Source organism: Gamsiella multidivaricata (assembly GCF_025024155.1).
Source record: "Gamsiella multidivaricata strain RSA 2152 chromosome Unknown BC939scaffold_48, whole genome shotgun sequence".
NCBI lineage: Eukaryota > Fungi > Mortierellomycota > Mortierellomycetes > Mortierellales > Mortierellaceae > Gamsiella > Gamsiella multidivaricata.
The window spans coordinates 124,620-150,139 of NW_026251756.1; the positions used below are offsets into that span (position 1 = coordinate 124,620).

General features: G+C 49.9%; 3 protein-coding genes across 3 annotated transcripts; 1 reads left to right on the forward strand and 2 right to left on the reverse strand.

Annotated features, from left to right (window-relative positions):
* Positions 1-86: 86 nt before the first annotated feature.
* BC939DRAFT_456670 (uncharacterized protein) lies at positions 87-3,042 on the reverse strand. The gene is made up of 7 exons (XM_051556368.1): positions 2,850-3,042; positions 2,630-2,722; positions 2,121-2,465; positions 1,752-2,023; positions 1,217-1,661; positions 442-1,123; positions 87-335 (listed from the first exon to the last, which is right to left on the reverse strand). Exons 1-7 carry the CDS (start codon positions 2,911-2,913, stop codon positions 170-172), a joined length of 2,067 nt encoding a protein of 688 aa, XP_051410496.1. The 5' UTR covers positions 2,914-3,042; the 3' UTR covers positions 87-169.
* A 2,260-nt stretch (positions 3,043-5,302) lies between these two features.
* On the forward strand, positions 5,303-13,764 carry BC939DRAFT_456677 (acetyl-CoA carboxylase). Its single transcript, XM_051556369.1, has 6 exons — positions 5,303-5,639; positions 5,963-6,311; positions 7,061-8,618; positions 8,701-9,248; positions 9,342-11,992; positions 12,078-13,764. The coding sequence occupies exons 1-6, from the start codon at positions 5,612-5,614 to the stop codon at positions 13,631-13,633; spliced, it is 6,690 nt and encodes a 2,229-aa protein (XP_051410497.1). The 5' UTR covers positions 5,303-5,611; the 3' UTR covers positions 13,634-13,764.
* A 13-nt stretch (positions 13,765-13,777) lies between these two features.
* BC939DRAFT_425565 (uncharacterized protein) lies at positions 13,778-25,500 on the reverse strand. The gene is made up of 18 exons (XM_051553157.1): positions 25,094-25,500; positions 24,826-24,903; positions 24,587-24,699; positions 24,410-24,509; positions 24,172-24,290; positions 23,957-24,061; positions 23,539-23,856; positions 23,052-23,444; positions 22,530-22,957; positions 22,130-22,444; positions 21,825-22,014; positions 21,323-21,739; positions 18,623-21,220; positions 17,120-18,522; positions 16,471-17,022; positions 16,190-16,385; positions 15,016-16,083; positions 13,778-14,908 (listed from the first exon to the last, which is right to left on the reverse strand). The coding sequence occupies exons 1-18, from the start codon at positions 25,188-25,190 to the stop codon at positions 13,847-13,849; spliced, it is 9,552 nt and encodes a 3,183-aa protein (XP_051410498.1). The 5' UTR covers positions 25,191-25,500; the 3' UTR covers positions 13,778-13,846.
* Positions 25,501-25,520: the final 20 nt, after the last annotated feature.

The window sequence follows — 25,520 nt, forward strand, 5'->3', positions numbered from 1 at the left end:
CTAGAATGATGAACTATTTAGGGCTGACATCTCGAGATAAAAGACATTTCTACATTACGCGACATGATACACAAACATGTCGTGGTGCATTGTTCTCAGCGAGCAGGTTTTATTTGTAACTTTGCTGTTGACTTGCGCGCTGTATATGTACCGCAGAAGGACATCTTTTCTAAAGTTTGGATTCGAACTGGCGGATCTCGTTGTACAGCGCTGTCAACCGCTCCCGGTACTCTTGAATGACCGGATGTCTCTTGAGCTTGAACGTAGGCGTCATCTTGTCATTCTCGACCGTGAATGCCTCGGTCTCGATCAATACGGCCTTGGGAATTTCAAATCTATTATGCAGTGGCAATTAACAACAAAAGTGCATGGTCAGAAGGACTCAAAAGATGGATGAACCTTCAGTATAAAAGAATTCTCAGTTTTTCACTACATCCCTACCCTTTCAAACCAGCCTCCTTGCCGGCCTTGACGAGCTCTTTGAGGACAGCCTTCCGCAACTTGTCATCATTGCAGATACTCATGTACGAAGCCATGTCACCAATCTGAACGTTGGTGCCCTGCAGAATCTTGTTCACGAACGGAATAAATGTCTCTGCATCCGGGATCACAATCGCCACCAAGCAGCTCTCATGTGGGTCGCCATGGACAAAGATCTGTTGAAGGAATGGAACCTTCGACAGGAACTTGCCCTCGATATTCTCCGCAGCAATGTACTCTCCCTGGCTCAACTTGAACACATTCTTTTTGCGGTCAATGATCGTAAAGGTGCCGCTATTGTCTACAATTGCGATGTCTCCAGAGTGTAGCCATCCTTCCTCGTCGATCGTCTCCCGTGTCTTGGCCTCATCCTTGAGGTATCCAGAAATGACGCTCGGGCCACGAACGCAAAGCTCGCCGCGAGGGTAGGGTTTATCCGTGGCAAAGTAGTTGAGCTCGGGAACATCCTCCAGTTTGATTTCGCAGCAGACTTGAGGTGGACCAACATGGCCAGCTTCGGTCTCACCAATGAGGGTGTTGGTCGCGGCTCCGGTACCCTCGGTCTGACCGTACGCCTCAACGACCTCGCAGCAGAATGCAACTCGGGTAAACCCTAAAATTTCGGCTGAGATGGGAGCCGAGGCTAATACACCATAAAATGTAGTCGTGAGAACTACTGGCGTACTAATACATTTGTCTGTCCATGATTCTGCAGCAAGAGATATTAATAACTTACCAGTCAAGATAAGACGCACATTACCACCGAGAGCCTGCTTGACCTTTCCAAAGAGTAGACGGTCCCAGAACGGATGGGTGAATCCTTTGCCCTCCTTCAGCTTGGCCAGCTTGACAGCAAGGCCGCGTCTGGCAAGCGCTCCTGTCAATCCAGGAGCATCAACAGTAGCTGCGCGAATCTTAGCATAGATTCGGTTCAACAATCTGGGAACACAAGGGAAGATAGTTGGTTTTAAATTTGCGAGGTCTTCAAGCAGCAGAAGTTGATCTCCTGTGCTGTAGCCGATTCTTCCTCCTTCAGAGAACATGAACAGCTCCATGAGTCGGCCAAAGACGTGGGGCAGGGGTAGGAAACTGAACACACAGTCGGTGGTGGTCATGGGCATTGCCGAATCTTCCGCAGCCAAGACAGCGATCATGTTACCGTGGCTCAAAATGGCACCTTTCTAGTGCCCAAACCAATATTCAGATAATATAAGAATACGTCGCATTGCCTATAGAGAAATCCGACATTGCGACACGCCCACTGCACTTACTGGCAGACCAGTAGTGCCACTGGTATAGCAAATCGTGTAAACATCCGAGGGACTCGGAGGAGTATGCTTTCTTCCAAACTGGACTCCAAGGGCCTCAACCTCTGCCCAGTCATAGAGTAACACGCCCTTGTCCTGGGCATAGGTCCTGAGGATCGAACCAACACCCGCTCGTCCAGGAGCGGAATTACCGGACTCAAGACTGTCCATGCTGACAACAGCCTTCAGACCAGGCATCTTGTGCGCATCGCACAACAAGGCAGCGACATGATCCACTGCAGATTAGAGATGGTCAGGACATTCAGTCACTTTGTGCTACGTTGATCTACATAAATCTTCATAAAGTATTGCCGTGGCCATTTTCTCACTCACCGCTTGTAACGACAATCGAGCACTCCGAATGATTAACACCATAGACCACCGCCTCGGGCCCTAGTGTGTCATACAATCCTACGGATACCAGGTTATAAGCCGAGCAAGCCTCGGAAGTAATCGTCCACTCGGGTCGGTTGATGGCCCAGATGCCCAGGGACCATCGTTGAGCAACCGACTGGAGTTCGTAGGCCTTCTGATGGATCTTGACGAGACCGCTTCCAAGGCGCGTGATCCGATCGTTTACTTCAGTGTAAGTCTCCCAGGCATAGCCACCGAAGGTCTTTGTGATGGGATCGTACACGCGACGGCCAAGCGCGGGGCCATTGGGCGAAGTTTTCAGTCCTACGGGGAGAGGATTTATTAATAAAGAGAGAGAGAGAGAGAGAGAGAGAGAGAGAGAGAGAGAGAGAGAGTGTGTGTGTGTGTGTGTGTGTGTGAAGTTAATAAGTGTGTGGGGAAGCGTGAACCTTTCGAGAGGGGCTGTCCTTCAATGTACAAGGTTTTACCATGCTGGAAGGCGTCGTAGACGGTCTTGACGTTGGGTCTCAACGAAGGAACGGATACCAAATTGTTCTCGAAGCCCTTGCGGCGATAGATACCTATGTAGTATATTAAGACAAGAGGCCGACGTACCAAGGATCAGAATTGGGTCCATTGTATACAAAGCAACGCGAGTCGGTCGGTCGGCAGGCAGTATGAAAATAAGCACACTCGGTATTACTGTACCGGTCTGTCCAGGTCGTCTGGTTCCTGGAAGTTCCACGGCCTGTTGGTGTCTGTCAAAGGTCATGAGGCTGCAATGAGAGAATGAGTGAGGAGAGAGTGATGAGGTGAACGAGAAGGATGAAGGAGAGGAAGTGAAGAAGAGGGAGAGGAAGAGAGATGGGATGAGAAAGTTTTCGTGTCCGCTGCATCAACGCGCATCCTGCCTGCATGCCTGCTGCATTCGGCTAGCGCATAAATATCATTGCTCCAGTGCAATGCACATTGTGCAATGGTAGGGCTCCTGTCCTGCTTCTCTCATCTCCTCCTTGGTATCCTTGTGACCAGTTGCCATGGCGGGCAATTGCCAATTGTCTGTGTCCTTCGCTGTGGGCCTGTGAAAGGCATGGAGAGCAACGGGCGCAACTGGCCAGAACTCTAAACGGATATGGTTTTTTCTCCGCCTTCCACGTCGGTTCGGCTTGAAATGTTTCTCTTCTCCACACTCTCTTGTTTTGTTTTTCCATCTTCCGTCGTCTCTTCTTTTCGTCCATTTCTTCCACATAAGTAACGTGCTCGGTTCGCTGATTTGCTGTGGGCGGAGGTCGATGGATGTGAACTAAGGAGTAATAGTAAAGTACACGTTTCTAGATGTGAATTGATAGCAGAAAAGAATGAAAGAACGAGCAACGTAGCTTGCATTACTGAAAGACCGGTCGCTGTTCAACTAGTCTAGGGGCTTAAAGCTAGATTTGCATAGAAACTTTCGTTCCATGCTCCAAACTTCTGAAGAACACATTTAGCGCTTAATAGCTCGAGGGAAATGCGTCGACCTTTCCTTTTCCTTCGAATGACAAAGAATCCAGCCGGTTTCTTATCTCATAGGGGCTGTGAGGATGTTGTTCGCATAGAGATCGCTATGTATACCTATGTACATGCGACATTATCGAGGGGGAATGTAGATTGAGAATCTGGGTGCTTTTTCGGAAACCGCGCGGTATGAGTGGTTGCCACCAATTTTGAGATTGCCACCAATAGTGATTGTAACTCGAGTTAACTCAACTGAAAAATTTGATGACATCACTGATTACATTGTCAATTAGCAATAATGTCTTAAATAAAAAGACTATAATTGACAATACATTCAGTAAGGTCATCGAAGAGTTAACTCGAGTTACAATCACTAGCCACCAAATTGATGTTGTTGCCACCAATTTGAGTTGTGTTGTGTGGATCATCCTTTGCGAAGGTTGATGGCCAATAAATTTTGCCCAATTTTAGTTGCTGATAGCGAAGACCTGTATCGCTGGGCGCAGTGCTTCCCGATGTACTGTGCACTGGGCACAATGGATGCAGGCAGTGATATGCTTGCGATCGGATATGTAGCAGGGTCTTTGGGGCGCCTGTCTGTGCATGTGTATATATGTGCATCCTCATCGGGTATATGTCTATCGGATAATGCGGATGATGCGGATATCGCAGACAAGGCGTGTGCGTCTGGTTACTGAACGCGATTACGACAAAGGAACGCGACACATGCAGTAGCTGGGGTGATAACACCGTCGGAACAAACGTAATCAGCATTAATGTCTATGCTGTGGGAAAGTATCGCCTTAGTTGGGCAATTACATTTTACAGACGGACGAGCCTCCCAACGTCCCTACAGCGGTGCATAGATAAGATCCATTTGTCCCCCACAAAAACCAAATCCGTAAAATCCGTAAAAATATTATCTCAATGCGTGGTTGCTGGGCGGAGCCTAGAAAATAAACAGCAACTCTATTTTTTTTTGTAACAGCGTATTACGGTGGGGATGTGGACCTTGCTCCTTCTCTCTAGCCCTCTTTCTCTCTAGGCCTCCTCCTCTCTAGGCCTCCTTCTCTCTTGCTTGATGTGATTGACTACGATGTCAGTGCCAAGCATGATCCACTCAAACAAAAGGATTGCGATGATGCATGATACATAAAACGGACGAAACTGTGTCCATCAGTCCAACGACCGATGCTTATAGTTCCGATGAAAGCGGACAAAGGAACACATAAGTCGCGCGATCCAATGTCTTTGTTGAAGTTACAGCCTTGGTTTTGCATGCACCTGTCTGTGAATGTGGGTGTCTCCATACAAGCACTACCCGTTAACACAAGTCCAGGAAGCACCGGCGAGCAGGACACAGTGTTTGCGTGAGATATGATATGTTACTGGCTCTATGTGGATCCGATGCGTCTGGCCCCCCAAAAGGGAGTATAGCAACAACAAAAAAATAAATAAAATAATAAAAAATAAAGAAATATAAAACCGCTATGCGCGGGGGTGTGGCCAATGACAAGCCCAAAGGCCTTTTTTTTGTTGGGTAGTGGGCCGTAGAGAAACAGGGCAACAACCTTGTTGGAGCACCACAAAGCCACTACAGGGATGGCCCGCACCCCATAATAGGAAACCAGCTAGATTGGCATTCATTTAGAAAATGAACCCAAATCATATATACCAGTCCCTGTCATAGTCTTCCTCCTCCTACTCCTCTCTTCTTTCCTTTCCTTCCTCCGCTTCCTTCCAACCCCTCATTCGACTCATTGCATCCTCATCCTCGCCTTCTCCATTCCAGCTCTGTATTTTTCTTTTCCTTCTGTGTTTGTTGTGCTCTCCCTTACTTCCTTGCTTGCATATTCCCTATATCCCATCCTTTCTCAATTGCCTCCCCCTTCTCTCAGAGTCTTGCTTTTCTCCCAGTTGACCCCACAAAACGCGCCCATCTCTAATATCCCATTGACCTTCGCAACTATCCCATCATGACCACTAACGTACAGTCCTTCATTGGTGAGTACTTCGTCCTCAATTGCTCAACTTGACGTGCATTTGGCCCTTAGTATGATTTTCTGTAGAATGGAGCGTGGAAAAAAAAAAAAAAAAAAAGTCTGCAAATAGGATCACTTACCAAAAAGTTTTCTCCGAGGGTGGTCTCCCCGAGATTCCCGCGCCATGAGATTATACACACATAAAAAGGAGAGAAGGAATACTGGAGACATGAAGAGGGACGGGAAAGAAAACGAAATCAACCAAGGCTGTTGTGTCCTCTGCGTCGCCATATACTTACCATACTTCAATTACTTTTGTTATCCCCATCAATTACTTTCTTCTAGGAGGAAACGCATTAGGGAGTGCACCAGCGGGTGCCGTCCGTGACTTTGTGAGCCAACATGGGGGCCACAGTGTGATCACAAAGATTCTGATCGCCAATAACGGTATCGCTGCCGTTAAGGAGATCAGATCTGTGCGCAAGTGGGCGTACGAGACCTTTGGAGACGAGCGTGCGATCCAGTTCACTGTCATGGCTACGCCTGAGGATCTCAAGGTGAACGCCGAATATATCCGTATGGCCGATCAGTATGTTGAGGTACCGGGAGGCTCCAACAACAACAACTATGCCAATGTCGATCTCATTGTCGATATCGCCGAGCGCACCGGAGTCCACGCTGTGTGGGCTGGTTGGTAAGCATTGCCTTCGGGGTTTTTAATACTGGGAATGAGTTCAACTAGAGACAATATCACTATCAATTGCGGATCGGCTACAATGCCTGTTTATTCTATTGGAGAGAGACGTTTGTGGCAGGTATTATTAGGATCGATGCGTTTCTTGGGGAAGAGTGAGCTGGGAATTGACCTTGAAATTGCTACTGAAAGAGTATGGACATGTGGCGGCGTCGAGAAGAGCGCAAAAAGACTTTGGACGATGAGATCTTTTGATCGGCCAGTGTTGATGCTGTTGACATTAGCACGGGTTTATGCTTATGCGTAGTGCGCTACTGCTGCGGCTGGATAGAGATTGATGGTCGATATCGGCACCATGTTCCCCCAAAACGTGCCTCTTGTTCTTTTATTCTTCTGTCCCAAAATTATTATTTTTGGTGGGGAACGAAAATCAAGCCTTCTTTGTTCAATTGCTTCCACACAGTCACAGTGATATGCGAGACTCTCCGCTGAAGACAGCACTCTCCATGGTCGTGTGTATATGTGGATGTGGATGTGAACGCCAATGTCAACCAATGTACCTGAGGATGGGCGGCGGCGGCACGAGCATACATATAATAATAATTCCGTCTTGTCGCTATGGACCAATACCGCCGGTCTCCGTGTGCTTCCAAAGGATCTAGTCTAGTCCAATAATGGGGGGTTTATTTCGTCTTGATAATGACCAATTGCTAATTGCTAATCACACAAAAAAATCATTATGCGAATAGGGGGCATGCCTCCGAGAACCCCAAGCTTCCAGAGTCCCTTCGCGACAGTCCCCAGAAGATCATCTTCATCGGTCCCCCTGGATCGGCCATGCGCTCGCTCGGAGATAAGATCTCCTCCACCATCGTCGCCCAGTCAGCCGATGTCCCCACCATGGGCTGGTCCGGTACGGGTATCAAGGAGACCACTATGGATGCCGACGGCTTTGTTACTGTCCCCGACGAGGTCTACCAGGCTGCCTGTGTCACCGATGCCGAGGATGGTCTGCAGAAGGCCCATACCATTGGCTTCCCTATCATGATCAAGGCCTCCGAGGGCGGTGGAGGAAAAGGTATTCGCAAGGTTGAGGATCCCGAATTGTTCGCCCAAGCCTTCCAGCAGGTCCTAGGTGAAGTTCCCGGATCGCCAGTGTTCATCATGAAGCTGGCTGGCAACGCTCGTCATCTGGAAGTTCAGCTCCTGGCTGATCAGTACGGAAACGCCATCTCCCTGTTCGGACGTGATTGTTCTGTCCAGCGTCGCCACCAAAAGATTATTGAGGAGGCCCCTGTTACCATCGCCAAGCCCGACACGTTCGAATCGATGGAGAAGGCCGCTGTTCGTCTGGCAAAGCTGGTCGGCTATGTATCTGCAGGAACCGTCGAATATCTTTACTCTCACTCCACCGATACCTTCTTCTTCTTGGAGCTTAACCCAAGACTTCAGGTCGAGCATCCCACTACCGAAATGGTTTCCGGTGTCAACTTGCCTGCTGCCCAGCTCCAAATCGCCATGGGTCTCCCTTTGAACCGCATCAAGGACATTCGTGTGCTTTACGGTCTTCAGCCCACTGGAACCTCGGACATCGATTTTGAGTTCGCCGAACAGATTTCGTACGAAACTCAGCGCAAGCCTGCTCCCAAAGGCCACGTTATCGCTGTCCGTATCACGGCCGAGAACCCCGACGCTGGCTTCAAGCCCTCGAGCGGTATGATGCAGGAGCTGAACTTCCGATCTTCAACCAATGTCTGGGGCTACTTCTCAGTCAGCTCAGCAGGCGGTCTGCATGAATTTGCGGATTCCCAGTTCGGACACATTTTCGCATACGGCCAGGATCGTGGTCAGTCTAGAAAGAACATGGTCGTTGCTCTTAAGGAGCTGTCGATTCGCGGTGACTTCCGTACTACGGTCGAGTACCTCATTCGCCTTTTGGAGACCCAGGAGTTCGAGGAGAACACTATTAACACTGGCTGGCTCGACAGCTTGATCTCCAAGAACCTGACCGCCGAACGTCCTGAGACTATGCTTGCGGTCGTGTGCGGTGCTGTGAACAGGGCCCACGCCATCTCAGAGAATTGTCTCAAGGATTATAAGAAGTCGCTAGAGAAGGGACAGGTGCCCAGTAAGGATGTTCTTCGCTCCGTGCACCAGCTGGACTTCATCTACGATGGCGTTCGCTACAACTTCACCGCCACCCGATCAGGTCCCAACTCCTATACCTTGTACCTGAATGGTTCCATGATCTCGATTTCTGTGCGTCCATTGACCGACGGCGGTTTACTCGTTCTCTTGGATGGCAAGGTGAGTAGCTAGAATTAACTTTATTGCAGCAGACGACTTCGACACTATACCTACATTTATTAACTATCATTCCCTACGTTAGGCACACACCACATATTCGCTAGAGGAGGTTCAGGCGACGCGTTTGATGGTCGACGGTAAGACTTGCCTGTTGGAAAAGGAGAATGACCCCACTCAACTTCGCTCTCCCTCTCCCGGAAAGCTTGTCCGTTACCTGGTTGAATCTGGCGACCATGTTACTGCTTCGCAGGCATATGCCGAGATTGAAGTTATGAAGATGTACATGCCCTTGATCGCTACCGAAGATGGTATTGTGCAGTTCATCAAGCAGCCCGGCACCACTCTCGAGGCTGGTGATATCATCGGTATCCTCAGTTTGGACGATCCTTCGCGTGTGCGCCATGCCAAGCCATTCGAGGGCCAGCTTCCCCCGATGGGTCAGCCCACGCTTTTTGGCGCCAAGGCCCATCAGCGCTACCGTGAGCTGCGCCAAGTCCTGGACAACGCCATGGATGGATACGATAACCAGGCCATGGTTCAGCCCACACTTAAGGAGATCATTGAGGTGCTCCAGAATCCCGAACTCCCCTATCTCGAGTTTAACGAGGTCTTTGCTGCCTTAAGCGGAAGGTAGCCGACTTTACTACACTTCTGTTTGGTATTCAAGTTGGTACTTCGGTATGGCTCTTATCTTAACCACTCTCTCCTATTACTTTTTCGTAGACTCCCCCCTAAACTGGAGTCTGCCTTGCATCAGGAGCTGGACCAGTCCATGAAGAACCACGAGCACTTCCCTGCTCGCACTCTTCAGGCCTTAATCGACTCGCACGGCCGTGCTAACTTCACTAAGCCTGCTGACATCTCGTCCTTCCAGGCTTCAGTCGCGCCCCTGACCAACATCATCAATGAGTACCAGGATGGCCTCAAGACTCATTCGTGGAGCTTCATTGCCCACTATCTCAACAAGTACCACGAGGTCGAATCACTCTTTGATGACTCTGCGCGCGAGGAGGAGACCATCTCGGCTCTCCGCGACCAAAATAAGGATGATGCCGAGAAGGTTATCCAAATCGCCCTCTCCCACTCCCGTGTTACCGCCAAGAACAACCTCGTTTTGGCTCTCCTGGATCAGATCAAGCCCACGTCGGCTGGTGGCGCTCTGGACAAGTTCTTCTCGCCTGTGCTCAAGAAGCTGGCTGAGCTCACTGGTCGCCTAACTTCTAAGGTGTCTTTGAAGGCCAGAGAATTGCTGATCCACGTCCAGCTGCCCAGCTTCGAGGAACGTCAGCTGCAAATGGAGAAGATTCTCCGCTCCAGCGTTACTGAGGAAGTCTATGGCGGTGAACACGAGGCGCGTATGCCCAACTTTGAGAACATCAAGGAGTTGGTCGATACCACTTATACCGTTTTCGATGTCCTCCCCAACTTCTTCTACCACGAGTCCCTCTACGTTCGCGTTGCTGCCTTTGAGGTCTACTGCCGCCGTGCATACCATGCATACGAGATCTTGGACATTAATTATCACATGGAGCACCAGCCCTTGCTTCTCACCTGGAAGTTCCTGCTCAATACCCCTAACAAGTCGGAATCCGGCCCCAACCGTGTTGCTAGTGTCAGTGATATGAGCTACTTGATCAACAGAGCCGATCCTGAGCCTGTCCGCACTGGAGGTATCCTTGCTGTTCGCGATATCACCGAGCTGGAGAGCCGATTCGAGAGCGTGTTGAATTTCTTCCCCTCGCACAAGTCCAACAAGCACTTGAGCCATCTCGCTACTGCCAGTGTCCACAACAATGTCCTGAACGTCGTGATTAAGTCCGAGTCCATTCATCCCAACGACGACAACTACTGGCTGAACTTGCTGAGCCCCATTGTTAAGGGACAGACTGAGCGTCTCCGTTCGCACGGTATTCGCCGCATGACATTTTTGATCTTCCGCCAGGGCAATTACCCTTCGTACTTCACCTTCCGTGAGCGCAACAACTACTCGGAGGATCAGACCATTCGTCACATTGAACCCGCTATGGCCTATCGTCTGGAGTTGTCTCGTCTCTCCAACTTTGACATCAAACCCTGCTTCATCGACAACCGCCAGGTCCATGTCTATTACGCTGTTGGCAAGGAGAATACTTCGGATTGCCGATTCTTTGTCTGCGCGCTAGTCCGCCCTGGTCGTCTGCGTTCGAGCGTTCGTACTGCAGACTACCTGATCTCGGAAACAGACCGTCTGGTGAATGACATTTTAGATGCTTTGGAGATTGTTGGCGCCACCTACAAGCAGAGCGACTGCAATCACTTGTTCATCAACTTCATCCCCACCTTCCAGCTGGATGCCAACGAGGTCGAGTCAGCCCTCAAGGGATTCATCGATCGTCACGGCAAACGTCTCTGGCGTCTCCGTGTTACTGGTGCCGAGATCCGTTTCAACGTTCAGTCCAAATCTGCCAACGGTGTTGAGGCCTCGGACCCCATCCCTCTGCGCTTCATCATCTCAAACGTGTCTGGTTATGTCCTGAATGTCGATACTTACCGCGAGATCCAGACCGAGAAGGGTACCATCTTCAAGTCCGTCGGAGCTGCAGGGCCCTACCACCTTCTCCCTGTTAATCAGCCCTATCCCACCAAGGAGTGGCTCCAGCCCAGACGTTACAAGGCCCATTTGATGGGTACGACCTACGTCTATGATTTCGGCGAGCTCTTCCGCCAGGCTATCCGAACCCAATGGAACCATGCGATCAAGCAGAACGCCTCGCTCAAAGCCCCCTCTCAAGTTTTGGAAATGCGCGAGTTGGTGCTGGATGAGAGACAGGAGTTGCAACAGGTCGTCCGTGAGGCTGGATCGAACAACTGCGGTATGGTCGCCTGGATCTTCACGTTGCGCACGCCCGAATATCCCGACGGTCGCCAGATCATTGTGATTGCCAACGATATTACGTACAATATTGGTTCGTTCGGTCCTGAAGAGGACTTTGTCTTTTACAAGGCCTCGGAGCTCGCTAGGAAGATGGGTATTCCTCGCGTGTACCTCTCTGCCAACTCGGGAGCGAGAATCGGACTGGCCAACGAAGTGATTAGCCTGTTCAACTCGTGCTGGAACGATCCTGAGAATCCTTCCAAGGGATTCAAGTATTTGTATCTTACCGATGCAGGATTGAAGCAGCTGCAGGCTCAGGAGGAGCGCGCTGGCAAGAAAAGCGTGATCACGGAGACGGTTGAGGAAGATGGCGAGACGCGCCACAAGATTACGGACGTTATTGGTGTTGTCGATGGCCTTGGTGTCGAGAACCTGCGCGGAAGTGGTTTGATTGCTGGAGCAACCTCGCGTGCCTACGATGATATCTTTACTATCACCCTAGTTACCTGCCGCTCTGTTGGTACGTTTTAGAACATGAATGTCCGACTTGCAGCAAATCATGGCTCTGGTCTTGTTATGCTAATGTGTCTTTCTTCTTCATTTAGGTATCGGTGCCTACTTGGTTCGCTTGGGTCAGCGTACAATCCAGAACGAGGGTCAGCCCATCATTTTGACTGGTGCCCCTGCTCTGAACAAGGTCCTCGGTCGCGATGTCTATACTTCTAACCTTCAACTGGGAGGCACGCAGATCATGTACAAGAACGGAGTCTCACACTTAACGGCCCAGAACGACTATGAGGGTATCAGCAAGATCGTCAACTGGCTCGCCTATATCCCCGAACGCAAGGACGCCCCTGTTCCCATTACCATCAGCAACGACACTTGGGATCGTGACATTGAGTACTTGCCTCCCAAGGGTGCAGTCTATGATCCTCGCTGGATGTTGGCCGGTAAGGAGCCCGAGGAGGAGGGTGCATCCTTCCAGTCCGGATTCTTCGACAAGGGCTCCTTCACTGAGACCTTGAGCGGATGGGCTCGCACCGTTGTTGTCGGACGTGCTCGTTTGGGTGGTGTGCCCATGGGTGTGATTGCAGTCGAGACTCGCTCGGTGGAGCACATCATTCCCGCCGACCCTGCCAACGGCGACTCTGTGGAACAGGTTCTGATGGAGGCTGGTAACGTCTGGTATCCAAATTCGGCCTACAAGACTGCGCAGGCGATCAACGACTTCAACAAGGGAGAGCAGCTGCCGTTGATGATCTTTGCCAACTGGCGTGGATTCTCCGGTGGCCAGCGTGACATGTACAACGAGATCTTGAAATACGGCGCGTTCATTGTTGATGCCCTCAGCTCGTACAAGCAGCCAGTCTTTGTCTATGTGGTGCCCAACGGAGAGCTCCGTGGAGGTGCCTGGGTCGTCGTTGATCCTACCATCAACGAGAACATGATGGAGATGTATGCTGACAAGCGCGCCAGAGCTGGTGTCCTCGAGCCCGAGGGTATTGTCGAAATTAAGTTCCGCAAGGCCCAGTTGTTGGTGACCATGGAGCGTCTCGACGAGAAGTACCGTACCTTGAAGGCTCAGTACGAGAACCCAGCACTCGCAGGGGCTGAGCGCGATGAAATCAAGACAAAGCTGACAGAGCGCGAGCAGGAACTCTTGCCCGTTTACCAGCAGATAGCCATCCAGTTCGCAGACCTGCACGACACCGCCGGTCGCATGAAAGCTAAGGGCACGATCCGTGAATCACTCGACTGGACGAACGCTCGTCGCTACTTCTACTGGCGCGTACGCAGAAGATTGGCTGAGGAGTATGTCCGCCGCAGGATGACCATTGCCAACAAGGACCAGGCCCGTGAGGAGCAGACCAAGGCCCTGCTGGCCTGGTTCGGTCGCGACACTGTGCATTCGAGCGAGAACGAGCTGCGAAAGATCTGGGAGTCTGAAGATCGTGTTGTGCTCGAGTGGTTCGAGGGTCAGGCTCAGAAGGTCGATGCTTTGGTGCAGGAGCTGAGCACTTCGGGTACTGCAAACGAAATCTTGAGGATGTACACCTCCAACCGTGCGGGTGTTGTCGAGGGCTTTGACCGCATTCTTGAGAGCATGACGGATCAGGAGAAGCAAGACATCATGGCCAAGTTCTCTACCATGGCCGTCTAAGGGACATATTTACCGCCATCCACACAGATATACATTTACATAACTTTTACATATCAGCGCAATAACATTATTAGGGTAGAAAGGGATTTAGAAGTAGGAAAGCACTTGTAAAAATACATAATCATTTAACATACCATTCATGTAGTATCCTACTCATCCGCAGGTTGGACTTCCAATATTTGTGTATTTATTTATTTCCAATCAATCTTTCTCCTACTCCAAGGGCTTAAGTTCAGCATTAAACTGGCTGACCTTTTCCTCAATCTTCCCACTGAACCACTGCAACGATGTCTGCTCAAAGATCGGGATAAAGTTCTCTTGGCGATCCCTTCGGCTCGTAATGGAAATGCCTCGCGGGAACGGTGCAATCGACTGGATCTCCGCGAACTCGAGATCCCACTCGACCTTTAGACTCTCGGCCCTGAACACCATGATCCTCTTTGAAGTCAACATCGCCACCAGGTTATCACCCTTCAGCACCAAATGCGCGATATAATCGTCATAAAAGTACTTTCCACTGTCGACCTGCTTCAGCCAAAACTGTCCCAAGGCCTCCGATTTGTCGTACAGCGTCAAAATACCGTTCTTGGGGACGTGTCTTGGAATACGTTTCCGTCGCTGGTCCCTGTCGAATACTGTCGTCGTGTTGCGAATGCCTGATGTGACATTGGTTGTAAAATCAAACACTCCGACTAAGGGCTTGGTCACCACACCGACAGCGGCCTTGCCCAGCCCCTTGAAGAAGCCCTCGACGCCCTCCTTCTGCGCTCCTGCCAATGGCTGCTCTACAATACCTGTCACACCACTGACGACTCCCTGAGCAAATGACGTGGCTCCTTTCGACAATCCCGAGAGCGCATGCTTAGGCGCATTCCTCTGATTGCCCAATCGTCTGCGTTCCTGGAAGGATCTGTCCATTGTCGCAGCTGAGAGACCTTTTCCGACCGATCCAGAGATCTTAGCAAGACTGTCCGAGAATCCAAATACGGTCTTCTTCAGTAAAGACGACGTGCCTCGCACCACGCCCAAACCAAAATCCTGAGGACGATCGCCCATGATGAAGCCTTGGTAGGGTTCATAGAAGAAGTCCGCGACTCCTGAACTTAGGTTGTTGAAAAGTCCAACTGGGTTGCCCAAGAACTCGATCGAACCCACAATCATGTGCAGCTGGTAGAAAAAGTCCTGGCTGTAGTGTCTCTGGAGCAGATCTACTAGCACTGGTCCACTAGCGCGAACATTTTCCAAGAGAAGGGCGTTCAGGGCGATAGGGGCAGCCTATTTGTATTTGGGTCGAACAACAGAAAAAAAAAACACTCAGTTAGTGCCGAACAACAGCGCAAAGGTACTACCTGGCCAAAAGCACTCCTATTCGCATGACTCACATCAATGTTTCCAATGGCCATCGTAAGGACGTTGAAGATATACATGATTGGATTATGGCTCGACGTCTTTTGTTGCGCCTCCTCGATGTTCACGCGGTCCGAACGCATGAACGACAGGTTGACCTTCATTGGATGCAAATGAAGCACTTCAAAGAACAACTGATTCTCATCTTCGCCAGCATTTGGCTCCGGAAGATCCAAACTCTCGTCGCACAATTGGGCCTTATTTGGGTCCTCTGTCCATCCGGGGATATTGAACTTTGAGAACTCGATCAGTGTGTACAAGAAATCCTCGTCCATCGCCACTGTAAGTTCCTGAAGCAAGGCTGAGAAATATTTGAAGTAAACCACTCCGTGGGTCTCATCCTTTGCTCGAACCAATGCGCTGTGCAGTGTCGGGTGGGCTGAGGCATCCTTGCTATCCTTGGGTGTCTGCGTCGGGCACAATATGATGGGACTCGATCCTCCATAAAGCTGGTTATCGATCTGCAACCACTTAACCATGAGGTTCACTGACTGGTACATGTTCGAATCCGTGTACCGTGTCTCAAGACCAGTCATTGAGATGTAGATCAGTTCCTGCATCCGCTGGTTCAGGATCGAGATACCGATGCACTCAAGTCGGACCTGAAAACTGAAGGTCACAACTGCGTCCACGTCAATCACCTCAAAGCCCTCTTTTGTCAAATCCTTGTTCGACTCTTTGTCCGCGTCATCACCTCTCTCCGTGACAGTCAGCTGGCTGGAAGACCGCTGCTTAAACAGACTCTGCTTCGAGTCATAGTCCGCAAGGACCAAGACCTGAGTGGGACCCTCAGCGATTACATCAATCGAGATAATACTGCTGGCATCACCTGCAGGGAACTTGAAGGGAACCAAGGATCCGATTTCTTGTAAGCTGACCTCGCGTTCGCGTCCATTCACGCTCAAAACCAACGCCTTCTCCTTCAGATGAGGCAGATCCCAGGAATAGGCCATTGTCTCGCCAGCCTTGAGCCTGTAGACCTTGGGCGCAGAGCTCGAGAAAGACGCCGATGAGGCCGACGCGGAGTCGCTCTTTGTAGGGCTCTATAGAATATGAACAAAAATAAATAGCAGAAATATCATAGGTTCAGTATGTTATCGTGATCATGCTCGTCCAAGGGATTAACGTAGCTGGAGAGTAACCACTTACATGTTGACTGAAGGTAATATCCCACGATGACCTGTTATCTATGCGGTATGGCCATCTACCTTCCTCTTTGTTGAGAACGATAAAGACCGTGGCGACCTCCATCATGACATGGACACGAATAAGCTCAACTTCGCCGTCACTTCTTAGAATAGTAACGTGCATCTTGCCCATCTCATCGATAATGAAGGGTGCCGACCTATTATCAATGGTCGCACAAGATGTTAGATACAATGAGGGATATCAATCTGAAAATTGGCATAATCACAGCAAGAGCAACTTACCATCGCGCGGTAACTCCAGAGAGGCGGAGCGAAAGCAGCTTTTGCTGGCCCTGGCGCATATATCGCAAGGGCACGCGCTGGTGTGCCGGCAACGGCGTGACATTGTTGGATCCAACTTCTCTAAAGTTCAGATCTTCATCCAGGTTGTTCTTAAGGATAAACCGCGGCGTAATCGTCACCACCTTGGTCAATGCATACTTGCCCTTGCCAAGCTCGACATTCATTCCCAGGTGTATCTCCTCCTTCCTATCCAGCGCCTGCATCGAAATCTCCATTATGCTTCCCACAGCTTCGAAACTGACAGGTCGACTCCACTGTGAGTTTCCTGCCACCTGGACCAGTGTGCGGTTGCCATTTTCGGTCTTGCCATACGAAAACATGAGTGGCAGGGCCTTGTTCTGCACCATGCGGTTGGACCCTTGACCGGCAGCAATCTTGGCGTTCTGCATGAATGACTTGGCCTTGAACACGAGGTCCAGTCCAGTCTTGTTCAGGATTACATACGGGCAGAAGATGCTAAACTTGACAGCTCCGCCAGAGTCAGGAATTACACTATTTAGACATCAACGAAATCAGTTAGTATTTGTGACAACAGCATGCTGTGCTCTCTCCACTGAAATATCTGCAAAGAAACCATGTCATAACTTACTGTCGGTGAATACCCAGCATCAGCTTGAGGCCATCAGGATCCATCAACGTCAGCGTGTTCTCAACGGGTAGCTCGTCGGGATCATGCGAACTCACAATAGAGTACTCACTGGCTGAAAAAGACGTGTTTTCGATGGCAACGCTTAGAAGCATAAGGTTGCGTACATCCACAGTGTGCAAGGGCGAGATGCCGCCCTTCCGCAAGTAAGATGTCAACGGCGTTCCCTTGTGCTTGGGCGATGTCTTCTCCATGATAGTGTACTGCATGTTGTACGGTAACAGATTCTCAATCTCCACTGGAGCACTAAGACGAATGGTCATATAAGGATAGTCCTTTGCAAGCGGATCGAAATTGTCAGTGCCGCCCCGCACCTGGAATCGAAATGGTTGCTGGCTGGCATCATCGTTCGCGCGACAGCTGACAGAACTGACAGCCTGGCCATCCGAACTGTATCGCTGCTGACGACTCTGCTGCGTCGCAAGGTCGCGCCAGAAGATCGTCTCCGTACTCCAGTTGTAGTTGAATCCAGGGTCCGGTCGGACGAGAATGCGGTTTTTGTAGGAAGCCTCAATAGGAACCGAATAGTCCTCGCCAGGCGCAATCTTCTGGGGCTTGTCAAGGTGCCTCTTCCTGTCATCCACAACAACAACTTCGATGGGGAGAGATGTTGCGTTTTCAATCAGTAGAGCTGAGCTGAAGGTGACCATCTTGACGTTGTTCTTGATGTAGATGTCAACCGCAACTCGATGGGATACGCTGCTCAACTTGGGACGAAGAACGTACAAATAACGGCCTTCTCTCTCTACTGGCACGTCCTTCAAACTCTCCCATGGTACGCCGTCAAACTGAATGCCGAGAGTGTTCTTTTTACTAGCAACTGTCTCACGCATCTTCCTCCAATCGTCAAAACGCCATGGCAGATTCGCACCGTCCTTGATCTTGTGTACAACGATATCAATGTTGTTCTCGGATTCGGCCCACACGTGCAGGGGGTACCCTGTCCTGTTCCTAAGGAGGTAAGGAACCAAGGCCTCGCGATTGATCGAGGTGACTTGCTCGGGCTCTTTTTGAATTGTAGTCATGACCTGCAACGCTGTCTCGATAAAGGTGTGCGTGATGTTGATGTTGAGATCCTGTTTCGAGAACACATCAATGAGCATATTTGGAGGCTGAACGACCTTGGATACATGGATCACAAATTGCCAGGGCTCCAGCAAAGGCTCCCAGTGCGAGTTCCTGACATTGAAGTAATTGATGCTGGTTCGGAGCGAGGTATCCACCTTCATCTCTGACGACCACTCCTTGACCTCTAAATCAAATCGGTCCAGCTTCAGATCGAGCATTGGCAAACTGTACATGTCATCGATCAGAATAAGCTGCAAACCCTGGATGACTCCTTTGAGCTATCATAACAAAATGATAATCGTAAATGGTGCGGTTAGCAAAGACTGTTCGTTTAGGAGAGTGATTCAAACAAACTGCATCATCTTCCTATAAACTTACTGTCTCGCGCGTCGAAACAAACTGTGCTTCCTCAACCAAACGCTTTGCATTAGGTTTGGTGGGGGCGGATCCGCTCGCGGTCATCGCTGGTTTTCGCTCAGACTCTGTGATGGCTCTTGGCGCTGGACCTGCAGCAACGATTTGCTTGTTCGGCTTGGGTGAAGTCGGCTCGGAAGCAGGCTGAGTCTTGGATTGAAACTCTGTTACCTTGTTCACGATATCCATAATTAACATGGCATCACGATATGACAGTCTCAGCACCAAGGGTCGAACATCCAAGGTGATGTTGGTCAGTTGGTGTCCCGGAGTAGGCGAGCGGGTTCCCATTGAGAGCGCAATATCAAAGTTATCAATAAATCGAAGAGAGGTGTCCTCTCTCTTGTCCATTTTACACAGAAACATTCCCACGCGATCGACAATTAACGTCATGGTTTCCTGCTGTGACATGACCACTTGGTGCGCAGAAAGGATGATGGCGTCCGTGGCGGAACTGGCAGCATTGGCAAGTAAAATGATTTCGGGAGAGAGAACACTGACGCGGTAATGCAGAGATGGGCCTGGCTCCGTTGGTTTGGATGGCTCAGCAGGTTTTGTGGCGCTCGAAGGGCGTCTCGCCTTCGAGGCGGTCGAATTAAGCGTTTGACTGGAAACTTGACTGGTGCTTGAAGGTCTCCTCCCCTGCTCTGGTGCCTCTGGATCTGGTGTCAAAGCGCTCATGAAGTAGCTTTGCAATGCAAAAATGTACTCCAGATGAAAAATCACCTTGGGACTGTCGACGTTTAACAAGACGAGCGTGCTGTTGTCGTCAAAAGTGCTCAGCGACATGAAGATCTGAGGACTGTCGTGGAGATTGGCTGGGATGATTTCTCGAAATTTTGTCTTAACATTGCGCCTGGTATCATTAATGATGAGGTCCTGAATGGTCAACTCTGCCTGCATGGTAGAGTCCGTCAACATCTTGTACTTGAAGCCAGTCTTGGACAGAGAGAATTTCGAAAAACTGCAGTCGCGCAGCTCTTCCTTCTGAGTGGCATCCCCCTGGTAGATCTCGAGCGTAACCTGAGGCAGGTTGAACACAAGATCGATCGACGTCCATTTCTCATCCGAGGACTTCGTAGGCGGTGAAGATGGAGGAGCCGAGGGGATGCCAGCAGAAGCAGCCAGGGCATCTGTATCGACATCGCTGCCACCTGCGAAGGCACGAGCAACAGACATGGAGATTCCGTAAAGCGTCCTGTACTGAAGTTCTGTCAGACTCATGCTGACGTCCGACATGCGGCCGACGAGTTCCATATCTGGCCGTGGTAACCCGTCCTTGTGTGTAGCGCGGGTCATGTCGAACTCGATGCTGACATCTTCGATTATTTGCAGCTCCTGGACAACGTCTTCAAAGTAGAATTGACTGAGTAAATTGATGGAGTGGATGCCGAGTTTCATCTGGTCCAAGAATCCGCCCTCGATATGACTATCGTCCGCAAACTCATTCCTGATCGAGATCTCTCCCAGATTTGCCACAATTGTGTTGCGAGATTTAGCGTCTTTGGGTAAGATAACGATAGGAGTGCTGATTTGAACATCAAAGTGAAATCTGCTTGCGGTAGTCTGCAAAGCCTGGGCCTGGTTCACCGCTGCATTTCGAGCAGAGTCGTAGAGAACATGCATCCTTGCAAACTTAGTCGAGTAGTCCAAAAGCTGCCTAATCGGCTCCTCCAAGAATGTCAGCTGCAAGGATCCAGCACGCAAAAAGATTGAAGCATCGTAGCCTGGATAGCTGGATGAGTGCGCGTCAAAGGTCTCGTATGCGAAATCGGCCAGCTCTTCGCCCTGAATCGCCAATATTTGCTGTTTTCCTGGATTGATATCGTCCGTCAGTGTAAAGTTGCCCAACTTGACGCTCACACGCATCGTTGGAGGTTTCATGAGCACAGCAACATCGCACTGTGAGAGCGCCATGGTGGCAAGTCGCTGACCGTCGTTGTTGAGGATAAAGTTGATACTAGTCATCTTCACCTTGACTTTCATCGTATCCTGCGCCGGGGGTTTGTCATCAACTTGTGCCTGGGCTAGAGGCGGCCTGAGATCGTTGTGATCTCCTGCAGTTGCGGGTGCTTGAGACGGGCTTTGAGTGGCAGGAGCAGTGAAGGTTGTCAGGACAAAGTCGAACAAGGCCAGCACACTCCTGCGGGTGAGAATTATTGTCACAGTCGAGAACGAGATGTCGACCGTGGCATCGATGCCCTTGTACTTTGTGAGGTAGTCAGGCGAAATGGGGTTCACCTTTGTATAGGAGACATGGACAAGATCCTCGGATGCACCCGCGGCAGCCGACTTCCCGTCGGCGTCAGACGAAAGCAGGTACGGGTAGCGTGAATCTTTCTCCACCTTGTCTTCTACATAGAGCGATCCAAGAACGATATTGACATTCATGTCCACGGGACGGAGGACAAACTCCAAATCAAATCTTTCGATAATCAGATCAGCCAAAACTCGCTCCGGTAGATTGACGTCCTGAGCAGCCTTCTTGAGCGTCACCGCAAACTTGGTGACCTTGAAGCTAAACTGGAATGTCTTTTGGAATAACAGAGCACTGCTTTGCTCCTGTAAAATACAAATATGGGCAAACTGTCAGTATTACCTTTCTATGGAAGACATAATTCGCAGCCAGAGTCCTTGATTGACTGCACATTTGTTGCCTATTACCTTATCCTGAGCATCATATTTCTTTCCACGGTGGGCAACAGCGCGTTCGTCATCAGAATCTCCTTCCGTAGTGTCGCCTAGGACAAGATCATCCGCGTAATTGTTCTTCCCAAGTAAGGGAATGTTCATGGAACTTTTTGGCTTTGGCGGAGGTGGTGGTGCTGCGGTATCCGGGTCCTTGGGTACAACTAGATCAACAATGTGCATGAGCGTCTTATATTTGCGATCAGAAAAGTTGATCTGGAGCAGTGGCAGATCGCCGAAAACCCTGATCTTCGTCAAGTTAGGCGCTTGCGGCAGGATCGAGAGGTGAACGTGGAATGTCATATTGATCTTGTCAATGACATGCAGGTCATTCTCCGCTGAAGGCTTCCGGATTTGCTGCAGGCACCGCTCCACAGACTGGCCGACCAAAAGCTACGTATGACAATGGGGTGATGATTAGGACATGTAGTCAAAATAAACACGATGCCGCATTATGCTAGACGGGATGTCTGTGTACCTGGGTGCTGGAAAGTTGCACAATGAATCGATCGTACATGAGATCCTCTAGCTTTTCAAAATCTGAAGCATCCATGGTGCGATTTTGATTCTTCTCAACAACCGCCAAGTCTTCCTTGGACACCAGGTTGCTTTCAACAAAAATATGACCAACGTCAAGAACTGCCACGAGAGCGTTGATGTCGGTGCAGCTATGAGAGGTTAAAAAAATAAAAATGAAAAAATGAAAAAATGAAAGCGAATAGTAAATATTCAAGTATAGATGTCTCGAGAGCTTTCGAGTCTGGCATAGATCACGTTCCCTACCTCTCGGGAAAGATCATGACGGGCGCATCCATGTCCACACGCAGATCCAGTCGCTTGTGTTCCTCCAATGCATATTCCAGACCGGCTCTCGTCTGAGCAGCTAATCCTTCCAGAGTGTCCCCAGCGGCTTCCAAGAGAGCATTGATGCTGTCGGCTTCACTGGGCGGCGGCTTTAAGAACTCCATGACAGTGTCAACCGTCTTTGGATTATACAAAATCTCCAGATGTCTCATCTTGACCTCCAACACATTGTCGGCATGAGCGTCTAGGGGATTGTGCTCGAAATTGACGGAGAAAAAGGGGTTGAAGTCGAGACTGCAAGTGGAAGCCAAGTATTAATATGGTATCTTTGTGATGCCACATACGGGATTGCTTCTGACATCCGTTCCAAATCACTTACTCTGTCTCTACAGAACTTCTTTGGCTACTTTCTCCACCATATACAGTATCGCCTTCGGAGACGTGGGACAGGAGATTTTTCTTGTTCTCTGCATCCTTTACGCGAATAATCTTGGGGTATAGCGTATTCTGGGTAGTGCTGTCGATGCATGTCAGCCCTCCTAAGGCGACACCCGCCACAAAATTGTCTGTCCGCTGTAGAAAGTTGGCCACAAAGGTGTCGAACACGATGCTGAAGATGGTCTTATCGACACCATGAGGGTCCTTCTTCAGAGCAAAAGAACCCGTCCTCAGTCGTGCGTTAACGGCGTATAGAATCGTATCCTTAGCCTCCTCCAGATTGGCCTGCAACGCAGCTTTCTCGTCGTAGTCGATGACATCGTAGAGCTGTTTCTTTTGGGCATCCGTAAGTGTGGCCGATTCCTCCTCCTAATAATAAACGCTGACCGCATCAGTACCATGCTCAATTTGAATAGCTCAATATTCCACTGTTCAGCTTTATGAAGCCGCATCAGCACGTTACCTCCGAGGTCTCCGTCGAGGAACCGCTAGAGCCGTGCCACCATGAGCTGAGCCAGCCCTTCGGCTGCTCTTTCACTTGTTTCTTGATCAGAATCTTTTCCCTGCGCAACGCACCCTTGGCAATACTTCTGTACAGGCGGATGTCCTCATACGATAGTTTCCATTCCAATGCCTTCAGTCTCTCGTCATCCTCGATATCGTTACGTCCAAGCTTATGATTCTTGTATAACTCCACGTACGCCTTGCGATCGTCCCGGCGCTCCTCAAAGTACGCCCAAGTCCACTTGCGATTCCTTTCGTGAATTTGTGAGAGTACTGCATTTCCAGCATATCGGAACCAGGCCAGCGGGTCCTTTTTGGGGGTGACAATGCTCGGCGGACGGAATTTCCGGAACTAGTAGACTCCAAGGAAATAGGACATCTAACGTTAGACTGGGATCGACGCTGAACAATAGCGACATGCATGTGAAATTGGCGCAGTAGATTACCTCGTGCTGTCTCATGAATGAGTGGAAAAGACCCATCATCAGCAGTACATTGTTGTATTGCTCGTCGTCGACAACGAACCCCAATTCGTCAAAGTTGAGGGTGACACCCGCTTTTGGCACGTCTCCACCATAGCGCTTGTTGAGTTTGATCTTTCCTGTTCCTGAAACTGGCTTGAGGATGTACTGGTGCTCATCCGGCACGTGTTCTGCCTTAGCAATCAAGTCCACAAATGCCTTTAATGCATCGTCCATACCCTTTCCTGCAAGAGATCGTGAATCAGTATTCCAGTACATGGCTAAGGAGTCCAACGTGGCAAGCTAAAGTGTGCAGTGGAAGCTGCATTAGCAAGACGAACTGCACAGACAAAGCCGTGATATATGCAAGATACGGATAGTAAGCACATTTAGATCTACACACCTTGTGAATGGTGTTGGCTTCATCGTGGATGAATGTTGGGACCCACTCTCCGTCGGTCGATACTGCAGAGAGTTGGGAAAGAGTCAGACCAGCCGAGAAAGGGTGCTGAGGGTAACAAAGGTTACATAATCGGGTGTCAGCGATAATAATAATAATAAGAGAGCAATCAAACAAGAACACAGCGCGAGTTTCTTTGAGTGTCAGTATTTACTCACCTTCGGATCGGACAGCTTGTCCTCGTATCGGACATGAATGTTATTGATGGACACCTGTAGATTATCCACGACCTTTGTGATGAGCTGATTCAGGAATGTGGCATTCTTCTTTTCCTCATCTGTCAGCGAGCAAAGAAACAAACAGCAAAGCGGGTTTAGGATCCGAATTTTGTGCGTCAGGATCCCATGATAATCAGAATTTTAAACATTCGCGTGTAAAGGGGAACGTGGTTGTTACCATCCATTCCAGAGCTCGGCTTCGTATTAAGCAACTCTGCGTTGGCCAGCCTGTCCTCCTTCAGTGCCTGGGCCCTAGCGGCCTCTTCGTCGGCGTCGTACTGGTGGAGAAAAACGTAAAAGTGAGTGCAGGGCTCAGCCATGAATCGATCTGGCATGACTTTGTCACTTTAATTACCTCGGACTCTCCCTTGGGGACGCACAGCAGATAGACATTGTTGATGAAGACCTTGACGGGCTTGCTCTTCAAGTTAGACCATGGAATGCTTAGCGTGAGTTCGCCGAGGTATCCTAAAGTTAATTTCAGGAATCGATTGTTGGTGTCGTTTTGTTGGGTTAGACAAAAGCGATCCGGATTTGTTCAAGAGTAATTCTGTCATTCTAGCGCTGCCCCCGTATCCGGTTTCCTTGACTGACCTTCGACCACATCAACTGGCAAGCTGAACTTGTCGAGTGCCTCCTTCTTGAGTCGGAGGTTTGTCAGCTTGACATCACCTACATAAAATTCACGAAAAATGAACCATCCGAATGAATACACATAGACAACATGCAAGCAGCAAGTAACAGGCAAGAGCAAGACCAGGCAAGAGCAAGACCAGGCAAGAGCAAGACCAGGCAAGAGCAAGACCAGGCAAGAGCAAGACCAGGCAAGAATAAAGAAACAAAGCAGAGACGAAGGACCTACCACTCCAGATTGCGATGTTGAGCTGGTTGACATTGAGATTGGTCACATATGGCCCGATGAATCGGTTCAAAAGACCGGCAACCAGACCCTCCAACATGGCGCGTGTGAACTACGAATGGGAAGGTGAGAGGGAGGTGCCTGCGTGTCCTTGTTGTAATGGTAGTCTTGCGTAGACCAAGGATCAGTCGGATCTCTCTCTTTGTCTTCTTTACTGCTCTCCTTTTGTCTAGTATCTTGTGTGGGAAGAAGGCGGGTCGTTATTGTGCGAAGGAGTAGGTGGGGGGCAAGGTGTAAAAAGATATGAAAGACAGGGACAAAGCTGGAGCGAGAACATTGCCCACTGTTGGATTTTAGGCGGGTGGACTCACTGTCCACGCCCGCGGAGAGAAGACAAGCGCGCTTTATGGCACGATGACACTCTCTTTCA

Bases quoted from the DNA above. Each gene is read 5' to 3' on its own strand.
- BC939DRAFT_456670 (XM_051556368.1), bottom strand. From the start codon at position 2,913: ATGACCTTTGACAGACACCAACAGGCCGTGGAACTTCCAGGAACCAGA. The intron at 1,662-1,751 runs GTAAGTGCAGTG...TTTGGGCACTAG, and splicing joins GTGGCACTACTGGTCTGCCA to AAAGGTGCCATTTTGAGCCA. The intron at 336-441 runs GTAGGGATGTAG...ACTGCATAATAG, and splicing joins AAGGAGGCTGGTTTGAAAGG to ATTTGAAATTCCCAAGGCCG.
- BC939DRAFT_456677 (XM_051556369.1), top strand. From the start codon at position 5,612: ATGACCACTAACGTACAGTCCTTCATTG. The intron at 8,619-8,700 runs GTGAGTAGCTAG...TCCCTACGTTAG, and splicing joins TCGTTCTCTTGGATGGCAAG to GCACACACCACATATTCGCT. The intron at 11,993-12,077 runs GTACGTTTTAGA...TTCTTCATTTAG, and splicing joins AGTTACCTGCCGCTCTGTTG to GTATCGGTGCCTACTTGGTT.
- BC939DRAFT_425565 (XM_051553157.1), bottom strand. From the start codon at position 25,190: ATGTTGGAGGGTCTGGTTGCCGGTCTTTTGAACCGATTCATCGGGCCA. The intron at 24,510-24,586 runs GTAATTAAAGTG...TTTCTCCACCAG, and splicing joins TCCCCAAGGGAGAGTCCGAG to TACGACGCCGACGAAGAGGC. The intron at 18,523-18,622 runs GTAAGTTTATAG...TTGTTATGATAG, and splicing joins TTGTTTCGACGCGCGAGACA to CTCAAAGGAGTCATCCAGGG.